The sequence below is a fragment of the Pongo pygmaeus genome, chromosome 23 (genome assembly GCF_028885625.2).
Source record: "Pongo pygmaeus isolate AG05252 chromosome 23, NHGRI_mPonPyg2-v2.0_pri, whole genome shotgun sequence".
NCBI lineage: Eukaryota > Metazoa > Chordata > Mammalia > Primates > Hominidae > Pongo > Pongo pygmaeus.
The window spans coordinates 54,529,291-54,547,205 of NC_085931.1; the positions used below are offsets into that span (position 1 = coordinate 54,529,291).

A 17,915-nucleotide genomic window follows, 5' to 3' on the forward strand; every position below is an offset into this window, starting at 1 on the left:
ACCTAAAGTATAATAATAATAAATTAATTAATCAATTAAAAAAAACATAATCATAAAAATAGCGAGGGTCACTATAAAACCAGAGCAAAGACAAGCCACGGACCAGTGGAAGGTATTTGCGACCCACCTGACAACCAAGGGCTTAAAGCCTTTCAGGTCGTTTGTAGACAACGAGACCTGAATAGTTGACAACCCAGGAAAGTGTCTGACGTTACTAAGGATCAGACGGTAGAAGTTAAAATGTTTAACAATACTAAGGGACAGCAGGGATGTGGAGTGTCAGGAACTCTCCTGTACCACTGGTGGGGCTGTACACTGGTACAACCACTTAGGAGAATGCTGGCCGTTTCTGGGAAGCTGAACGTGGATCCGCCCTCCCATCAGCCATTCCATGCAGAGTAGCTCCAGTGTGTGCACTCAAGGAGACAGGTACAGAAGGGTGACTGGTGCTTTGCTTGTAATGAAGGAAACTGAGAACAACCTGCATGTTCATTAACAGGAGGGTGATGACCGAATGGCAGCATGTTATTCACAATCATATATTCAGTTAATAGACTGTTTCTGTTGTTGTTGTTGTTGTTTGTTTGTTTGTTCTGAGACAGAGTCTTGCTCTGTCACCCCAGGCTGGAGTGTAGTGGTGCAATCTCGGCTCACTACAATCTCCGCCTCCTGGGTTCAAGTAATTCTCCAGCCTTAGCCTCCTGAGTAGCTGGGATTACAGGCACCAGCCACCACATCCGGCTATGGTTTTTTTTTGTTTGTTTGTTTTTTTGTATTTTCAGTAGAGATGGGGTTTCACCATGTGGGCCAGGCTGGTTTCAAACTCCTGACCTCAGGTGATCTGCCCACCTCGGCCTCCCAAAGTGCTGGGATTACAGGCATGAGCCACTGACTTTTTATAGCAGCTTAAGTGCATCAACTAAAGCCAACATATTAACACGGATAAATCTAAAATACATTACTATAAGAAAAAATAAGTGCAGATACAACATTCAATATAATATCACTTACATAAAGCTTAAAGGCATGCAACACAATAGTGTATTTTGTTTAGAAACATCCATCTAAATGGCAACGATGAAAAAAAATCACAAAAACCACAGTGTTTAGGAACCTGGAGTCAGGCTTACAAACCAGCCCCACCACTCACTAGCTGGGTGACTGTGGATAATACTTAATGTCTCTGTACCAAGACCTCCTCTCTCAGCTGGGGATAGTAACAGCTTGTATCTCACAGTGACCTCAACAAGATTACACATGATAGTATATATACAAAGGACTAGAAATAGTGGCAGGTACATAGAAGGCATGCTATAGTGTTTGCTGCTGTTATTATTAACCTGAAACCTTAAAAAGGTTAATGCTGTTTGCTTTAGTAATCTCATTTCCCAGATCATCTTCTGGGATCTAAGACTCCTTAGAACACCAAATCAACCAGAGAAAACAAGCTCCCAAACCTCTTTGAAAATTAAAATAAAATAAAATAAAAATTTCCAACAAAGTAAATGATGCATATTCACCTTCTAATACTCTGTGTATAATTTATACCAGTTTTTCATTTAGAATGAGCTAATTACATGAGGTGATTGCCAATTTATCTGATATGGTTCTAATCAATTATCCATTTTGTAAAAACTAATTTTAGCTCATTTTCAAAGAGATGCTTATGTGCTGCAGATATTCTTACCTCCTCAAGGAAACAGCTAAAGTTCTGGAGAAAATATTTCCAGTTTATATAGGGGGTTAGATGAATTCTTAGTTTCCTCAAAAAATAATGATACTGATTGTCCATTAGTTTGTAACAGAAATCCTTAAGAACTTGTCCGAATTCTGTAGCCTTTACAAATCCTGTATCCTCTTTATCCAATGCAGAAAATGCCTAAAAAGAAAGAAAAGAAAAAAAGATGGCAAATCCTACTGTCAAATGAATACTTCTAAAACACTTTCCTTAAGTACTGTTTCTGCTGAATGCAAATGAAGCCTAGTGTATAAAAGTACCTTGTAAATTCTAAATCACTAAATAAATGCACCATTATTGAAGGACTGAGACAAGTACGATATGAACGCAGTATGGGAGCTTATGAGTTCTAGAGGAAATTTGCCTTACTTGCTCCTATTTTGATGTGAGGAGGAAGGAGAATAAAGAGGAATCCTGGCCCCAAGCCCCCATAACCTTCCTGATGGAAGCCTCGCCCCTGCTCCCAGGATCCCTGTTATACAGAGCAGAGCAGAGAGTAACTTGCTCAAGCTCTCTTGACCCTTACATTCTACTTCCTTTAAGTATTAATTAGTTGTAACAGGAGGCTCAGGAGAGACCCCACCATATCGCTTCGGGGCTGGTGTCTCAAGGCAGGAGTCTGACTTTGGGAGCAGCTGGGAGGAGAGATCAGGGGGCCACCCTGACCCCACCCCTGTCCTTCACAGCCAGGCTTGTGCGCCGAGGCTGCTGTCCTTTCCTGAGTCTCGGCCAGAGCCCGAGTGGCCTCACATCATGAGAAGCTGCCCCGGGTCTGCGCTGGAGCAGTGGGGGCACACCTTGTGAATCCTACAGTAGAGTAGTTAAACTGAAAAAGTGCAAAAATGTGCTATAAAAAGAAAGCACATTTTTTTCCATCTGTCGAAATAAAATCATTCATTTTTATTACACCAGGAAATCTGCATCCGGGGTAGATTAAGATCTTTTTTCAAGGAAGAATTTAGCATGCCTGCAAACCCCACACCCTTGTGGTTAATTCTCATTTGGGGCTAATTAGGCACGCCCAACAGGGTGATGGCATATGTGTAATCAAATTAATCTTAAAACATCAGATAGCTTCACATTTTCATGTAGTCCGTGGTAACACGAGGTAGCTGTGTACAGTGGGAAATCCCCTAGCCAGGAGTTGTTCTGGGAACCTGGGCTCTGCTGCCCACCATAAGTCCTGAACCTCTCTAAACTTTAGCTTCTTTACTGTAAAGATGGACTTAACTCAGAGGGCAGGTGTAAGTTTTCCGAAGTTTACTGGAAAATGCCCCCATCCAGGTACCTGGCCCATGGGGATCTCAAATGTTAAGGAGAACGATCATAAGAATAAACACAGACAACTGTGCCGCAGGGGCAACAGCAGCGGCAGGCTCAGGTGTGAAGAGGAGCCTCCTGTGAAGCTCAGCTGGCTGGGCCGCCCCTCCTCACCCCTTCCCTCCCCACTAATCCCTCACACCGCACCGGGACTCTGGAGCCCACCTTGCTTCCCTACACCAAGGAAATTGGGATGTGATTTACAAAAAAAAAAAAAAGTTTAAAATAGATCTCAGGAGTGGAGAGTGAGTGATTCCCATCTCCAAGAGAGTCTGATACCCTAAAAGGGTCACTAGCCTTGATTTCTTCAAAAGTCAAGACACTAACTAAGGTCAATCCTCAGAAGAAGACATGGGCAGTAGACAGCACATCTCAAGTAAAGATCTTCAGGACTTCAATTCTTCAAACCACCTGGATTTGGAAAAGAAGGGCTGCGACAAGTCCATTTCCCCTTCCTCCTCAGGTTCTGGGCTCTGCTCCATAGTCCCTGTGTGACCCTGGGCAGGTTTATTCACGCTGAGCCTCAGTTTCCCCTCCTGTAGAGTAGAATCAGGAGCCCCACCTTGCAAGGTTATGATTAAAGAGAAAAAGACTCATGAACTCTCATTAGGGCTTGTGGCCCCCCAGCACCCTGGGAAGCCCCCTAGAGTGTGTGGAGCCAGGACTCTATGATGTTAGAAGGGATGTTCACTGTGGGGATTGAGAGGTGTTGAGTGGATCTTTCAGTCTGGGTTGCTGTGGCTGTTTGGGCTCTGGGTGCCGGCTTCCCACAGGATGGTTCTGACATGCTGTCTTGTTCATCTTCAATGCCTGCCCTCTGCAGAAAGCATCTTCCCTTCTTGACGCTGACGCACAGGGAAACTCACCTGGGAGCACCACCTCACCAGGAGGCTGGTTCCAAGCACAATATCCAAGGACACCAGCACAGTCCACAGCCTCAGTACTCCACACACACAAGCATCATTCCATACATGTAGACATCATACCCTACATGCAGGCATCATTCCCTACATGCAGGCATTATTCTCTATTCCTTACATGCAGGCATCATACCCTACATGCAGGCATCATTCCCTACACGCAGGCATTATTCCCTACAGATAGGCATCATTCTCTACATGCAGGTATCATTCCTTACACGCAGGTATCATTCCCTATACATAGGCATCATTCCCTACACGCAGGCATCATTCCCTACACACAGGCATCATTCTGTACATGCAAACATTATTCCATACATATAGGCATCATTCTGTACACGTAGGCATCATTGCTTACGTGCAAGCATCATTCCATACACATAGGCATCATTCCGTACATGTAGGCATCATTCCCTAGATGCAGGCATCAATCCCTACACGCAGGCATCATTCCCTACATGCAGGCATTATTCTCTATTCCCTACACGCAGGCATCATTCCCTACATGCAAGCATCATTCCATACATATAGGCATCATTCCATACATGTAGGCATCATTGCTTACATACAAGCATCATTCCATACACATAGGCATCATTCCATACATGCAGGCATCATTCCCTACATGCAGGCATCATTCCATACACACAGCCATCATTCCCTACATGCAAGCATCATTCCATACACACAGGCATCATTCCCTACACACAGGCATTATTCCCTACATGCAGGCATCATACCCCACACACAGGCATCATTCCCTACATGCAAGCATCATTCCATACGTATAGGCATCATTCCGTACACGTAGGCATCATTGCTTACATGCAAGCATTATTCCATACACATAGGCTTCATTCCGTACATGCAGGCATTATTCCCTACATGCAGGCATCATTCCCTACACGCAGGCATTATTCCCTACACTCAGGCATCATTCCCTACACGCAGGCATCATTCCCTACATGCAGGCATCATACCCTACATGCAGGCATCATTCCCTACACACAGGCATTATTCCCTACACGCAGGCATTATTCCCTACAGATAGGCATCATTCTCTACATGCAGGTATCATTCCCTACACGCAGGCATCATTCCCTACACGCAGGCATCATTCCCTACACATAGGCATCATTCCCTACACGCAGGCATCATTCCCTACACATAGGCATCATTCCCTACACGCAGGCATCATTCCGTACATGCAAACATCATTCCATATATATAGGCATCATTCTGTACACGTAGGCATCATTGCTTACATGCAAGCATCATTCCAGACACATAGGCATCATTCCATACATGCAGGCATCATTCCCTAGACGCAGGCATCATTCCCTACACGCAGGCATCATTCCCCAGGTGCAGGCATCATTCCCTACATGCAGGCATTATTCCCTACATGCAGGCATTATTCTCTATTCCCTACACACAGGCATCATTCCCTGCATGCAGGCATCATTCCCTACATGCAAGCATCATTCCATACATATAGGCATCATTCCGTACACGTAGGCATCATTGCTTACATGCAAGCATCATTCCATACACATAGGCATCATTCCATACATGCAGGCATCATTCCCTACATGCAGGCATCATTCTCTACACGCAGGCATTATTCCCTACACTCAGGCATCATTCCCTACACGCAGGCATCATTCCGTACATGCAGGCATCATTCCATATGCACAGGCATCATTCCCTACATGCAGACATCATTCCGTACACACAGGCATCATTCCATACACACAGGCATCATTGCCTACATGCAAGCATCATTCCATACACACAGGCATCATTCCCTACATGCAAGCATCATCCCCTACACACAGGCATTATTCCGTACACGCAGGCATCATTCCGTACACGCAGGCATCATTCCCTACATGCAGGCACCATTCTCTACACGCAGGCATCATTCTCTACACGCAGGCATTATTCCCTACACTCAGGCATCATTCCCTACACGCAGGCATCATTCCGTACATGCAGGCATCATTCTGTACGCACAGGCATCATTCCCTACACACAGGCATCATTGCCTAGATGCAAGCATCATTCCATACACATAGGCATCAATCTGTACACGCAGGCATCATTCCGTACACCGTCTAAAGCACCACGCAGATGGAAGCCATAGAATGTCAACCTACTCAGGTGACTCCCCTTGCTCCTGGAGGACTTCACAATGAAGTCTCTGTGCCACAATCTGGCCCAGTTCAACCTTTTCAAGGCCACCTTGAGTCCTTCATCTCTGTGGACCCAGTGCTTGGCTGTGTTGAGAGCTCCCAGGATGCGCTGAGCCCACTCTTGCCCAAGGGCCTCTGTTTTCTGCCTTTTTTGCCCAGAGCCCCATGTCCTCACCCCAGACTCAGCATTTCTAAATGCTGAGCACTCCCACCTCAGAGAGCACATGCTGGGGTGGAAGAGTGGATACACATTTACCCACATAAAAACTCTGCTCATGGTTAACTAGACACCCCAAGGAGAATGAGCAGAGGTGGGAGGGGTTTTAGGGTGGGGCTGAGAGGTGTTTTCATGAATCAAGATGCGTTTTCACAGTAAAGCACTTTCAGCCTGTCATACCGTGGACAAAGCCAGCTGGGAGGACTCAACTACTTCCTGGATCTTCCTCACAACCTCCTGTGGATTCAGCGTTGCAAAACTGATTGGCATGCTCTCTTCTTTTTCCTTGGGCTGAGCTCCTGTTGACTTGCTGTTCTCCACTGCTCTCAGGAAGTCGAGGTAATTGATAGCATTCTCATGCCGGCTGACTCCCCAACTTGTCCCAAAAGGAAGAAAAGAACATATTCATTTTAAAAAGCCACCCTACTGCTTAATCATTTAACAGTTGCTGAGCACAGGGCAATGTGGGGAAAATGAATAATTTTAAGACACCATTCCCCTTGCTGTAGGTGCAGACATGGCAGTTAGCTCTGCTCTCAGGTAGACACACACATCCTGCAATATGAGGACACAGGGTGATGAGAGGTGAGAGTGCAGTTCACTGATGGCCGGGGGGCCACAGCTGCCCAACCTGAAGACCTGAGGCTTGAAGGCTGGATATCAGGGTTCGTGGCTTTGCAGAAGATGGTAAGGGAGGTGTCTGCTGAGAATCTGGCCCTATGATGGAGGCACGTGAAAGTATGTTGGCAGGGATGTGACATTCGCATAGCAGCATCATGGGAAGATAAATCTGACAGCAGCTCAAAGACAGTCTAGAAGTGAGACTGTGGGGTGGTGGCAGTGGTGGGAGAGCAGCAGTCTGGATGGGGGGCTCCTGGGGTCATGGAGGCCTTAACCAAGAAGGGCCTGGACTTAGAAATGGCAGTGGGATTTGAAAGAGAGGAAACATGTCAAAGACAGTGAAAAGAAGAAGAGGAACTGAGTAAGAAATATATTAAATTCTCTTTCAGGAGTGGTTGAAATGAAGTTGTCAAGCTGAAAGCACTCAAAAGATATTTTGCAAAACCTATCTAGCTGAGGATTTTCTCAAATAAAAATTTCACCTGCATCGATGGCTCAGCAAGGACATCCCTGTGGAAGCAGAGGCTCATTCATCTCCTTGACTCTGACACAGAAGAAATTACCTAAGTTCTGGAAGACTAAATTGTAAGGTAAAATCCAAAAGTCTCACGGAACATACAGCATATCTATTAAAGATGCAAAATAATTAAAATAAAGTTTAATTGCATTCAAAGTTCACATTTCTACAACTTAAATTCCTGGGGAATTGCTGGCACTTAGACACCTAAACTTTCTCTCAGCAGGATTGGGCTCAAGTGGCAACGTGGAAGAGCTTGGAATGCCAGTAAGCTGGAGAGAGAAGTTTCCAGTGACTCAGATATCTGCTTCTAAAGAAGATGAGCCAAGAGCTGAGCTTTTCCAACTCACAGCTGCAGAGCCGCCTTGCACAGGCTCTGCATCGGGTCGGCTTGCATGATGGAGACACCAAGGAAAAGGACAATCAACACTATTTCATCAGCGGGATAAATTGCCAACGTGGTATTAAAATGTAGTAATAAAATCATATGCATATGCTAATCTCAGTAGTATTTAGAAAAGTCTATTTTGGATCTAGAAAAGAATAATCTACATATAATTACAAATAACAGAGATGTTTATCATCAAGAGGTCTTTGAGAAGAAACAAGCAACTGTGCAATGGATCCTTATTAAGGTTTCAATGCATAAAAAAGTTGATCACCCCCATTGAAAGGTGGGCTTCAGAAATCCCAGTCCTTTTGTTGTTGTTTATAAAAGTATCAAGCCTAACTATGTTTTAACAAGAATTTCTTATAATCATTTAGTTAATTTATCTGCTGCTATTTTTCCATGATTTATTCATTGAATGCATATGAATTCTTGTTCAGCTGGAAATAGATTCAGTGAGAGGAGATCCTGTTTAAGGAAGAAGAAAACATATAGGCATGTGAGGATGAAATGGCCCTTCCTTTCTATATACACACACACACACACACACACACACACACACACACACACACATATACACACAGGCGTTGGACTTCTCATAGCTCAAACACAATGGATCAATGTCTTCAAACTTTTAAGGGAATTATTTTCTTCCTAAGAGTCTGTGCTCAGACAAGCCAGCAATGTGTGTGAAGAAGAATTTAAAAAGTTTCAGTTCAATAAGAACTCAGAAAATTTACTTCCTGTCCACCCTTTCTTATGAGATTACTTCAGGAAGTACTCCAACAAAAGAAGAATGTAAATCAAGAAATAAAGTGATGTGGGATATAGGAGACAGGGGATCCAACCTAGACAATAGTGGAGGCAGCACAGGATGCTCTTTGGATCACAGACCTAGAGCAGGAAAATGTGTGTGCGGGGGGGCAGGTTCTCAGATAGAGATACCGGGGAAAAAAACTCAAGAGAGGAGAAAGTGGAATAGAATGCTGGGGAAAGCTGAAGGTCAAAAATATTGAACATTATCTGAGCCCTGTTCTAGAAAAAAGTGATGGTTAAAGAAATCACCCCAACCTTAATGTCCCTGGATAAGGCTACTGCAAACAACTACCTTTTCCCCATATGACTTAGAAAAGATTCATAGATGCCCCAAGGTTTACCTCTGATAGCAAGGACATAGACCCTCCAAATTCCCAGTCTCAGTCTCATAAATTATTAGCTGAACTGTTTGTTCCCACTGACTAATCTGGACAAAATACCTGCTAACTGACCACAGTTTAGTTAAGCTACTCTCTTTTCTCCAGAACCTTGAACTTGGACCCACCTCAGCCTAAGCCGGCTTCAGAATGTGGAATAGCCCCTCCGTAATAGCTCCTCAGGGACTCTGACCCCAGGAAAGATGTTTCTTGCCCAGCTGTCTGGTCACACCATCTATTCGTCTTACTCCCCACGCTTGGTTCTTTCTATCCTTGTTTACTCTTCCCTATTAAACAAAAGCCCTCTTCTGCTTGCTCTTTGAGATGCTTACAGATTTCATGGTTGGGGCATTCTCTCCATTGTAATAATCTTCCTCTCCCTGTTGCAATAGTCTTTTCAGATAAAGTCTCTTTTACTTAAGTATGGATTTGTCTTTATTTGACAAGGTAAAACAAAGGCAAATATCATAAAGAAAATAAAGAATAAATTAAACTCCAGGAAACAACCCATCCAATAAAATCATAGTATAGATATGAAACAAATTTAAAACACTGCTATGGTCCCTTTGTGTCCCCCTAAAATTCATATGTTAAAATGTTAACTCCTAAGGTAATGACCTTTTAGCAGGTGAGGCCTTTGGGAGATGATTAGGTCATGAAAACAGAGCCCTCATGCATGAGATTAGTGCCTTTATAAAAGAGGCCCCAGAGAGACCTTTGTCCCTTCTGCCACATGAGGTTACAGTGAAAAGACAGACATCAATGATCCAGGACATTTTCAGCAGACACTAAATCTGTTGGTACCTCAATTCTGGACTTCCTAGCCTCCAGAACTGTGAGAAATGAATTTCTGTTGTTTATAAGCCACACAGTTCACGTTTTTTTATGGCATCCCAAAGGGACTGAGACAAATGTGAAATGATTTTCAGCAATTGGTGTAATCTACAAGAGAATCTATTTGATACTAAGGCTAGAGGCTCAGGGATAGTACCACTGGAAAACAAGCTAGTTTTCCTTCATTACCTGGACACTGAACAACAATATTTACATAGTTATAATAATAAAATGGTATTTAATAGTTTTCAAGTTTTAGAATCAATCTATGACCCAAGCAGGAAGGAACTGGTTGTGGCTGCAGGACAGAAGGTTAAATTTAACTACCTATCCAAAGGAAAAATCAAAGTGTAGCTGCCAAAAGCTGGACATTGAAGGAGTGGGGAAAGTGGCAGAGGGAGGAGAAGAATTGAGGTAATAGGGCAAAATGTCACCCTGAAACCTGGAGAGACAGGCACATGCAGAGAATCACATCTGGGGCCTGCTTTCCTGGAGCAAAAGCCTTTGGAGTCACAGGCTGTCAGGAATACTTACATGGTAATCTTGGCAAATTGGTAGAGGCTGAGTGTGGACTAGTGTAAGAGTAAGAAATTCTGGGGGCCCAGTCTTACGTAGCTCCCCACCCCCACCACCACTTTCATGGGCTTTAACTTCAGGAGTCTCACTAGCTTCTCACAGTGAAGATCTGAGAAAGATCCGCTCAGGGTTCTGGCAGGGGAAGGGGAAGAGCAATCCTGGTGAAATATGTCCCCAGCCTTATCTATAACAACTCTCCAAGGGAAAAGACTTTCTGAGAGCCTTATCTTAGCTTGCGGGAAGGGCAATCAGCCAACTCCAGCCCCGTCTAGCATTCCTGTTTTACCTAAGTGGAAAAAAAAACCCAATAAACATTTCTAAAGGTTGCAGCCCACGGACTCAGCCCACTAAAAGACAGAAATGTAATCATAAAACTATAGAATGTTTCCCCTCCCCAATATTTTACCACCACATCAACTCAGCTCTAGTGAAATAATAATGGATTACAACTGAAAGAATTGCAAAACACATACTCTATTTAAGAAGGAGCTCCTAGGGAAACCCACGAAAACAGAAGAGGAAAAAACAAGGATGCTGGAGGAAATTGGAGCCTTTGCACCAATAGCTACAGCAAACATTAAAAACATCCTAACTCCTAGCCAAATGAACACAAAATCTCTAAAGGCCTATATACCTCAGTTCCTGTCTGGCTTTTGACAACAACAAAAAGTACAATGCATATAAACAGTCAAGAAAAGACACAGTATGAAGAAACCAAGCAAGCTGCAGAAGCAGACTCATATGCGACACATATTTTGAAATTATCAGATAGGGAATTTAAAATAACTATGGTTAATATGTAAAGTGTTCTTATGGAAAAAGTAGACAACATACAAGAACAAGTGGGCAACGTAATCAGAGATGGAAACTCTAAGAAAGAATTAAAAGAAAACGCCAGAAATTAAAAAAAAAAAAAAAAGCCACTGTAACAGAAATGAAGAATGGCTTTGATGGGCTCATCAGTACACCGGACATGGTTGAGGAGAGAATTAGTGAGCTTGAAGTATATCAGTAGAAACCTCTCAAACTGAAATGCAGAGAAAAAAAAGAATGGGGAGAGGGTGGATAGGACAAGACATCCAAAGACTGGGAAAATTTCAAAATGTGTAACACCTGCATCATTGGAATACCAGAAAGAGAAAGAGAAATAAGCAAACAAACAAAGAAACAAAACAAGAGAACAAACAAAAACAAAAACCCATTTTAATTAATAATGGTAGAAACATTAATGGTAGAAAAATTAATGACAGACAGCAAATTACACATCCAGGAAGTTCAGAGAACACCAAGCAGGATAAATCCCCCCAAATATATACCTAAACGTACTATATTCAAACTGGAGAAAACTAAAGACAAAGAGAAAATCTTGAAATAAGCCAGAAAATCTTAGGAAAACACCCTTATCTATAGAGGAACAAAGATAATGAATTATAATACATCAGGCTTCTTGCCAGAAATCATGCAAGCAAGAGGAGAGTGGACTGAAATATTTGGAGTGTTGAAATATTTCAACAGTTTAAACCTAGAATGCTAAATCCAGTATTCTCTGTCAGAAATAAAGGAGAAATAAAGACTTTCTCAGACAAATAAAACTGAGAGACTTCATTACCAGCAGCCCTACCCTTCAAGAAATGTAAAAAGACATTCTTCAGAGAGAAGGAAAATCATACGGATCTACATCAAGAAAAGAAGGGTGTCAGAGAAGGAATAAATAACGGTAAAATAACATCTTTTTCTTTTCTCACTCTTAGTTGATCAATGGAGTAATAATAACAACCATGTGTTGGGTGATTAAAGCACACGGGTAAATGAATGACAGCCATGTTATCAGGTACAGAAGGGAGAAATTGGAAATACCCTTTTATAAGTTTTCTGTACTTCCCATTAAGTTGTATTATGTTACTTAAAGGTGGGCTTAGGCTAGCTCTAAATGCATACTGCAAACTCTTGAGCAACCACTGATTTTTTTGTGTGTGTGTGACGTGGTCTCGCTTTTTTTGTGAGGCTGGAGTACAGTGGTGCAATCATAGCTCATTGCAGTCTTGAATTCCTGGGCTCAAGGGATAAAAAATGTTTTAAAGAGGAAAGGGGTGCTAATATTCTCCCCTTACAAAGTGAGGGACATAAGAGTCATGCATTCTGTCAGCACAGCTAAATTATATAGACAGAAATAGGAGTCAGAGGAGGCAATTAGCTCAAGTTGTTTCAGGGTAAAAGTGCATGAGAATAAGACTTCTAGTTAAATAAAGTGACTTGAACACACATATTTAGTTCTGTTACCACTCAAAACTCTTCTAAAATGACAGAAAAGGGAGTTTTAAAAAGGTATAAAACAGTGGTTCTCAAGGTGGGGTGCAAGAGTCCAGCAGCATCAGCATCACCTGAGCCCTTGTTATGAATGCACACTCCTGGGCCCACTGAATCAGAAACTTTGGGGGAGGGACCCAACAATCTTGAGTTTTAATGAGCCCTTGCAATGGTTCTGATGCTTGGAGTTTGGGGACCGCTGGCATAAACTCCTAAGGATTAGAAGTATGTGGAAGAAGAGAACAGCTGCTGGAGAATCTATGGATAATGAGAATAGATGTATCAGAATCCAAGAAATCACTTCCTAAAACAAACAGAGGGAATGTGGAAGACAGAAAATCTGATATGCCCTGCAAATACCCTCAGAGGCTCTGGAACTGATGTTATCAGGTATATCTAGACGTGGAGCTAAAGGAGGAGTTAAAATAGGGTTGATTAAAAGACTGGGAAGCAAGCAGACCCCAGACCTCTCACCAGACTTCACGTGTCTGGGTGCCCGTCCCTCCCAACCCTAATGGAAGACCTGGAGGTATATTCTCTGGAGATGTTGTTTCTGGGAAGGAGGGCATCTGTCCTAGTCCAAGGTAGGGAGGGTTCTTAATGAAAAGGGGAGGATTAATAAAAAGTGTATACACTGACTGTTAGTTTCCTATGGCTTTGTAATAAAATAGTACATACCTGGTGGCTTAAAGCAACGCACATTGATTCTCCTACAGTTCTGGACACCAGAATCTCAAATGAGTTCCCTGCTGTTGGCAGGACTGTACTTTCCCTGGAGATTCTAGGAGAGAATCTGTTATTTGCCTCTTTCAGCTTCTGGGGGCGGTTCGCAGTCCCTGGCTTGTGGCCACATCACTCTACTCTTTGCCTCCCTGGTCACATGGCCTACTCTTTGTCGGTCTGTGTCAAATCTTCAATCTCTGCCTCCCTCTTATAAGGACACCTGTGATGGCATTGAGGGCCCATCCAGATAATCCAGGCTCATCTTCCCTTCTCCAGGTCCTTAGCTTAGTTGTATATATAAAGATACTTTTTCCAAATAAGGTAATATCCACAGATTCCAGGAATCAGGACCTGTATATCTTTGGGAGGGATGATTCAGCTTACCACAGTGACTGGTGAAATACCCAGCCTTCTGTGCCCAGTCTGTTCCTAGACTATTGACAACAGGAGACCAAAGAGTCTTCTCTCATTGGGTTGCCCAATTAGCAAACAAATAAACAAATCAACACACCAAATCTACAGGGATACATAGTTGAATTAGAATTTCAGATAAACAACAAAATTTTTAATATAACTCAAATATTACATGAGACATATTTATATTTAAAAATTATTGTCTATCTGAAGTCCTAATTTAACTGAGCATCTTGTATTTTATCTGGCAAGTCTATTCTCTGGTAAATCTGAAAAGACCAAACAAAAAGTTTTAAAGATACTGACATTGGGGGCCCCTCAAGAAAACTTCAAGCCAGATTACCATACAGTTCAATCCAAAGTCAACAAGCTCCACCTATCTGTGTAGAACTTCTAATCTGCAACTCAGTGCCCCGTCCTCCACTCTTATTATGGACATATTTTTGAAGAAAATATCCAACATGAGTAATAGTTTTAAAAAGCAACACTGAGGAGAGACTTATCTGGTAAAGAAAACTTTTTTAAAAGCCTATTGTTAATACCTTCAGAGAAATGAGACAGCGCACCCGTGAAACAAGAGTAGGATGTTGTAAAAAAGGAACACATAAAGAACTAAAATGAGCTCTCGTAATTAGAAATATAAGCACGGTAGCAGAAACAAAAATCTCAAGGAAGGACTGGGAGCTAAAATTGAGGAAATCTCCCAGAAGGTAGAAAAACAGAAAGGAGAAAAAAAGATTTAAAATATGTGAGACAACAGTCCAGGCAGTTCAATATTCAGTAACAATAGGAGTTTCAGAAAGAATAGAACAGGGGAGGAATTCATTAATAAAATAAGTCAAGAAACTTTCTAAGAATTGAAGAACATGAAAAGGGCAATCTTCAAGAAGATGAAGCTGACAGATTAGCTGACGTGTCTCGATGGATTGGAAAGAGATTAAGTTGGGGATTTAATTAGTAGGAGAATAAGTACATAGGAAACTAAATGAACAGAAGAAATAGGATAATTTGACTTCAGGGGAAAAGTGCTATGTAGAAAAGAAAAGTGATGAGCTAGTCACAGCAAATGTAGATCTAGAATGTGGAGCGAACCAAAACTGACGCAGCAATACAATAGGCATGTGGCATGTGGAGGTAAGTTTTCGTGTGTTTCCATGAGGTAACGGAGGCTGAGCGGGATGAGATGGTTGGTGGCATGGGATGGGTGAAAAGAGTTAAACCCACATTTTCTTGGTAGTAAGTCAATAGAAACTGCCTAAAAGTGAAAAATCAAGAAGTAGCAATATATGCCTGTCACTTAGAAGTAGCGACATCGGCTGGTCATGGTGGCTCACACCTGTAATCCCACTACTTTGGGAGGCCGAGGTGGGCAGATCACGAGGTCAGGAGATCGAGACCATCCTGGCTAACACGGTTAAATCCCATCTCTACTAAAAATACAAAAAATTAGCCGGGCGTGGGGGCGGGCACCTGTAGTCCCAGCTACTCGGGAGGCTGCTGAGGCAGGAGAATGGCATGAACCCGGGAGGCAGAGCTTGCAGTGAGCCAAGATCACGCCACTGCACTCAAGCCTGGGTAACAGAGGGAGACTCCATCTCAAAAAAAAAAAAAAAAAAAAAAAAAAAAAAAAGAAGAAGAGAGGTACATTCACTATCAAAAACCATCAGTCAACAGGGTTGGAAGTTGTTGACTTTGGGTAGGGCAATAAGGGCTGCAGCAGGGCAAAAGGACTGCTGGTTTTAGTAACCAGCCTCATAGAACTACGTGATTCCTGCCAAAGTGCTGGAATAACTTGGATAAAATAAAAATTAATGTGGGCTGGGCACAGTGGCTCATGCCTATAATCTCAGCACTTTGGGAGGCTGAGGTGGGTGGATCACCTGAGGTCAGGAGTTTGAGACCAGCCTGGCCAACATGGTGAAACCCCGTCTCTACTAAAAATACAAAAATTGGCCAGGTGTGGTGGTGTACACCTGTAATCGCAGCTACTTGGGAGCCTCAGGCAGGAGAATCACTTCAACCAAGGAGGCAGAGGTTGCAGTGAGCTGAGATCGCACCACTGCACTCCAGCCTGGGTGACAGAGCGAGACTCCATCTCAAAAAAACAAAACAACCAAGCAAACAAAAAAAACCCCACTAATGATAAGAAATGGTGGCACTGCTGCTAAGACACATCAGGAAAAGTTATGCATTTGTCAGGGGGCTTTCTTTTATTGCCCCTTATTGGGTGGACTCAAACCCATTCTAATGTAACCCAGCCAACAGGAAGACATGGAGGGTATTTTCATCTCAGAAGGCTGTTTGGGCGGACATACAGAAGAAACAAAGGCAATTCTCCAGTATGTTTTTCAGGGCCATGAGAAACATATTTAACTTAGTCCAAAAAGACCTGTTTAGCAGATGGGTCAGCTCCCCTTCTGTAAGAGAACAGCCACATTCTTCCAACACTTTCTGCATCTTGCATATGGATATGTAGTTGGTTTTGGATTTATCAATTTTGGTGAATGCTTTGCTGATATCTTGATGGCGGTCCATAAGCTTATCCCTGAAAGAGAGTACATTGCAGATATGCCCTAAAATCAGGAAAACAAATAACTCCTTTAAAGCAAACATTTCAGGATTACTCTAATGCAATGAGCCGATGGCTCATCTAAGAACTAATTTTGAAGATGTTTTACAGCCTCAGTGTAACACTGACATTAAAAGATATCCTGGAAATATTATAAGTCTGTATCATTATCATTTTCTTATTACCATCATTAGCAAAATTACAACATTAGAGAAATTACAACTTTGTCTTTGTACTAGAATTGGTACTTTAAAAACGGAACCAAGAATTGAAAAAGCTAGTGATTTTACATATAGACATGTGGACTACACATTCATTCTCAATAAACACTAGTTGAGCACCTATGACGTGCCAGATGCTCCTGTAGGTGTTGGGACATGCCTAGTGAATCAAAGAGGCATCCCTAGAAGGATTTCCATTCCAGTAGTGGGGAGACAGACAATAAACAGAAGACAGAGGTACGGCACGGTGGGACAGTAGGTTTGAAGGCAAAAAAAAAAAAAAAAAAAAAGACAGTAGGTTTGTAGGTTTGTATGTTTACAGGCACTTTGGCTGTAGGCTCTTTTTCTTGAGCAAAGATGGATGCAAAAGAGTCAGCCGGGGACTGGAGAACAGCCAGTGCCAAGGCCCTAACGAGGAGAAGAAGGACAGCGAGTGAAGAGTGTGGAGAGGGACGGGGCCTTGTCGGTGCTGGGGCAAGGGAGTGCCAGAGACCCCATTTTGTTTTGTTTGTTTTTTTTAACCAGGCATTTTTATTGTTAAGAAACAGCCATCATGTGGTGTGCATCAGTGGACAAATCAAGGGCCATGAAGTGCCAAAGACCCCCTGGGTTGTTTTTTGTTGTTGTTGTTGTTTTTACCAGCCTTTTTATTGTTAAGAAACAGCCACTGACTGGGTGGGGTGGCTAATGCCCATAATCCCAACACTTCGGGAGGCTGCAGTGGGTGGATCACGAGGTCAGGAGTTCGAGACCAGCCTGGCCAATATGGTGAAACCCCGTCTCTCCTAAAAAACACAAAAATTAGCCAGGCGTGGTGGTGGGCACCTGTAATCCCAGCTACTCGAGAGGCTGAGGCAGGAGAATCGCTTCAACCTGGGAGGCAGAGGTTGCAATGAGCGGAGATCGTGCCACTGTACTCCAGCCTGGGCAACAGAGCAAGACTCTGTCTTAAAAAAAAAAAAAAAAAGAATAAGAAAAAAGGAAAAAGAAACAGCCACCATGTGGTGTGAATCAATGGAAAAATCAAGGGCCGTGCTGCCATCTCAAGTACGCACTCACAAGTGACCTCTCAGCCCTGCCAGGCGGTGTCAGCAGCCCTACTTTCTAGAACAGGAACAGGACAGCACGCAAGTCCAGGGCAGAATCAGGACAAGACTGGGCC

At 42.9% G+C, this 17,915-nt stretch overlaps 1 protein-coding gene across 4 annotated transcripts in view; it reads right to left on the reverse strand.

Moving 5' to 3' along the window:
* The window catches only part of EFCAB6 (EF-hand calcium binding domain 6), a 300,279-nt gene that overhangs the window by 48,310 nt on the left and 234,054 nt on the right, over positions 1 to 17,915 (reverse strand). For all 4 annotated transcript variants that reach the window (XM_063663109.1, XM_054470030.2, XM_054470029.2 and 1 more), the window contains 3 exons: positions 16,353 to 16,508; positions 6,571 to 6,766; positions 1,688 to 1,879 (listed from right to left, as the gene is read on the reverse strand). In XM_063663109.1, coding sequence (XP_063519179.1) covers positions 1,688 to 1,879; positions 6,571 to 6,766; positions 16,353 to 16,508 — 544 coding nt within the window. The remainder of the gene's footprint in view (positions 1 to 1,687; positions 1,880 to 6,570; positions 6,767 to 16,352; positions 16,509 to 17,915) is intronic.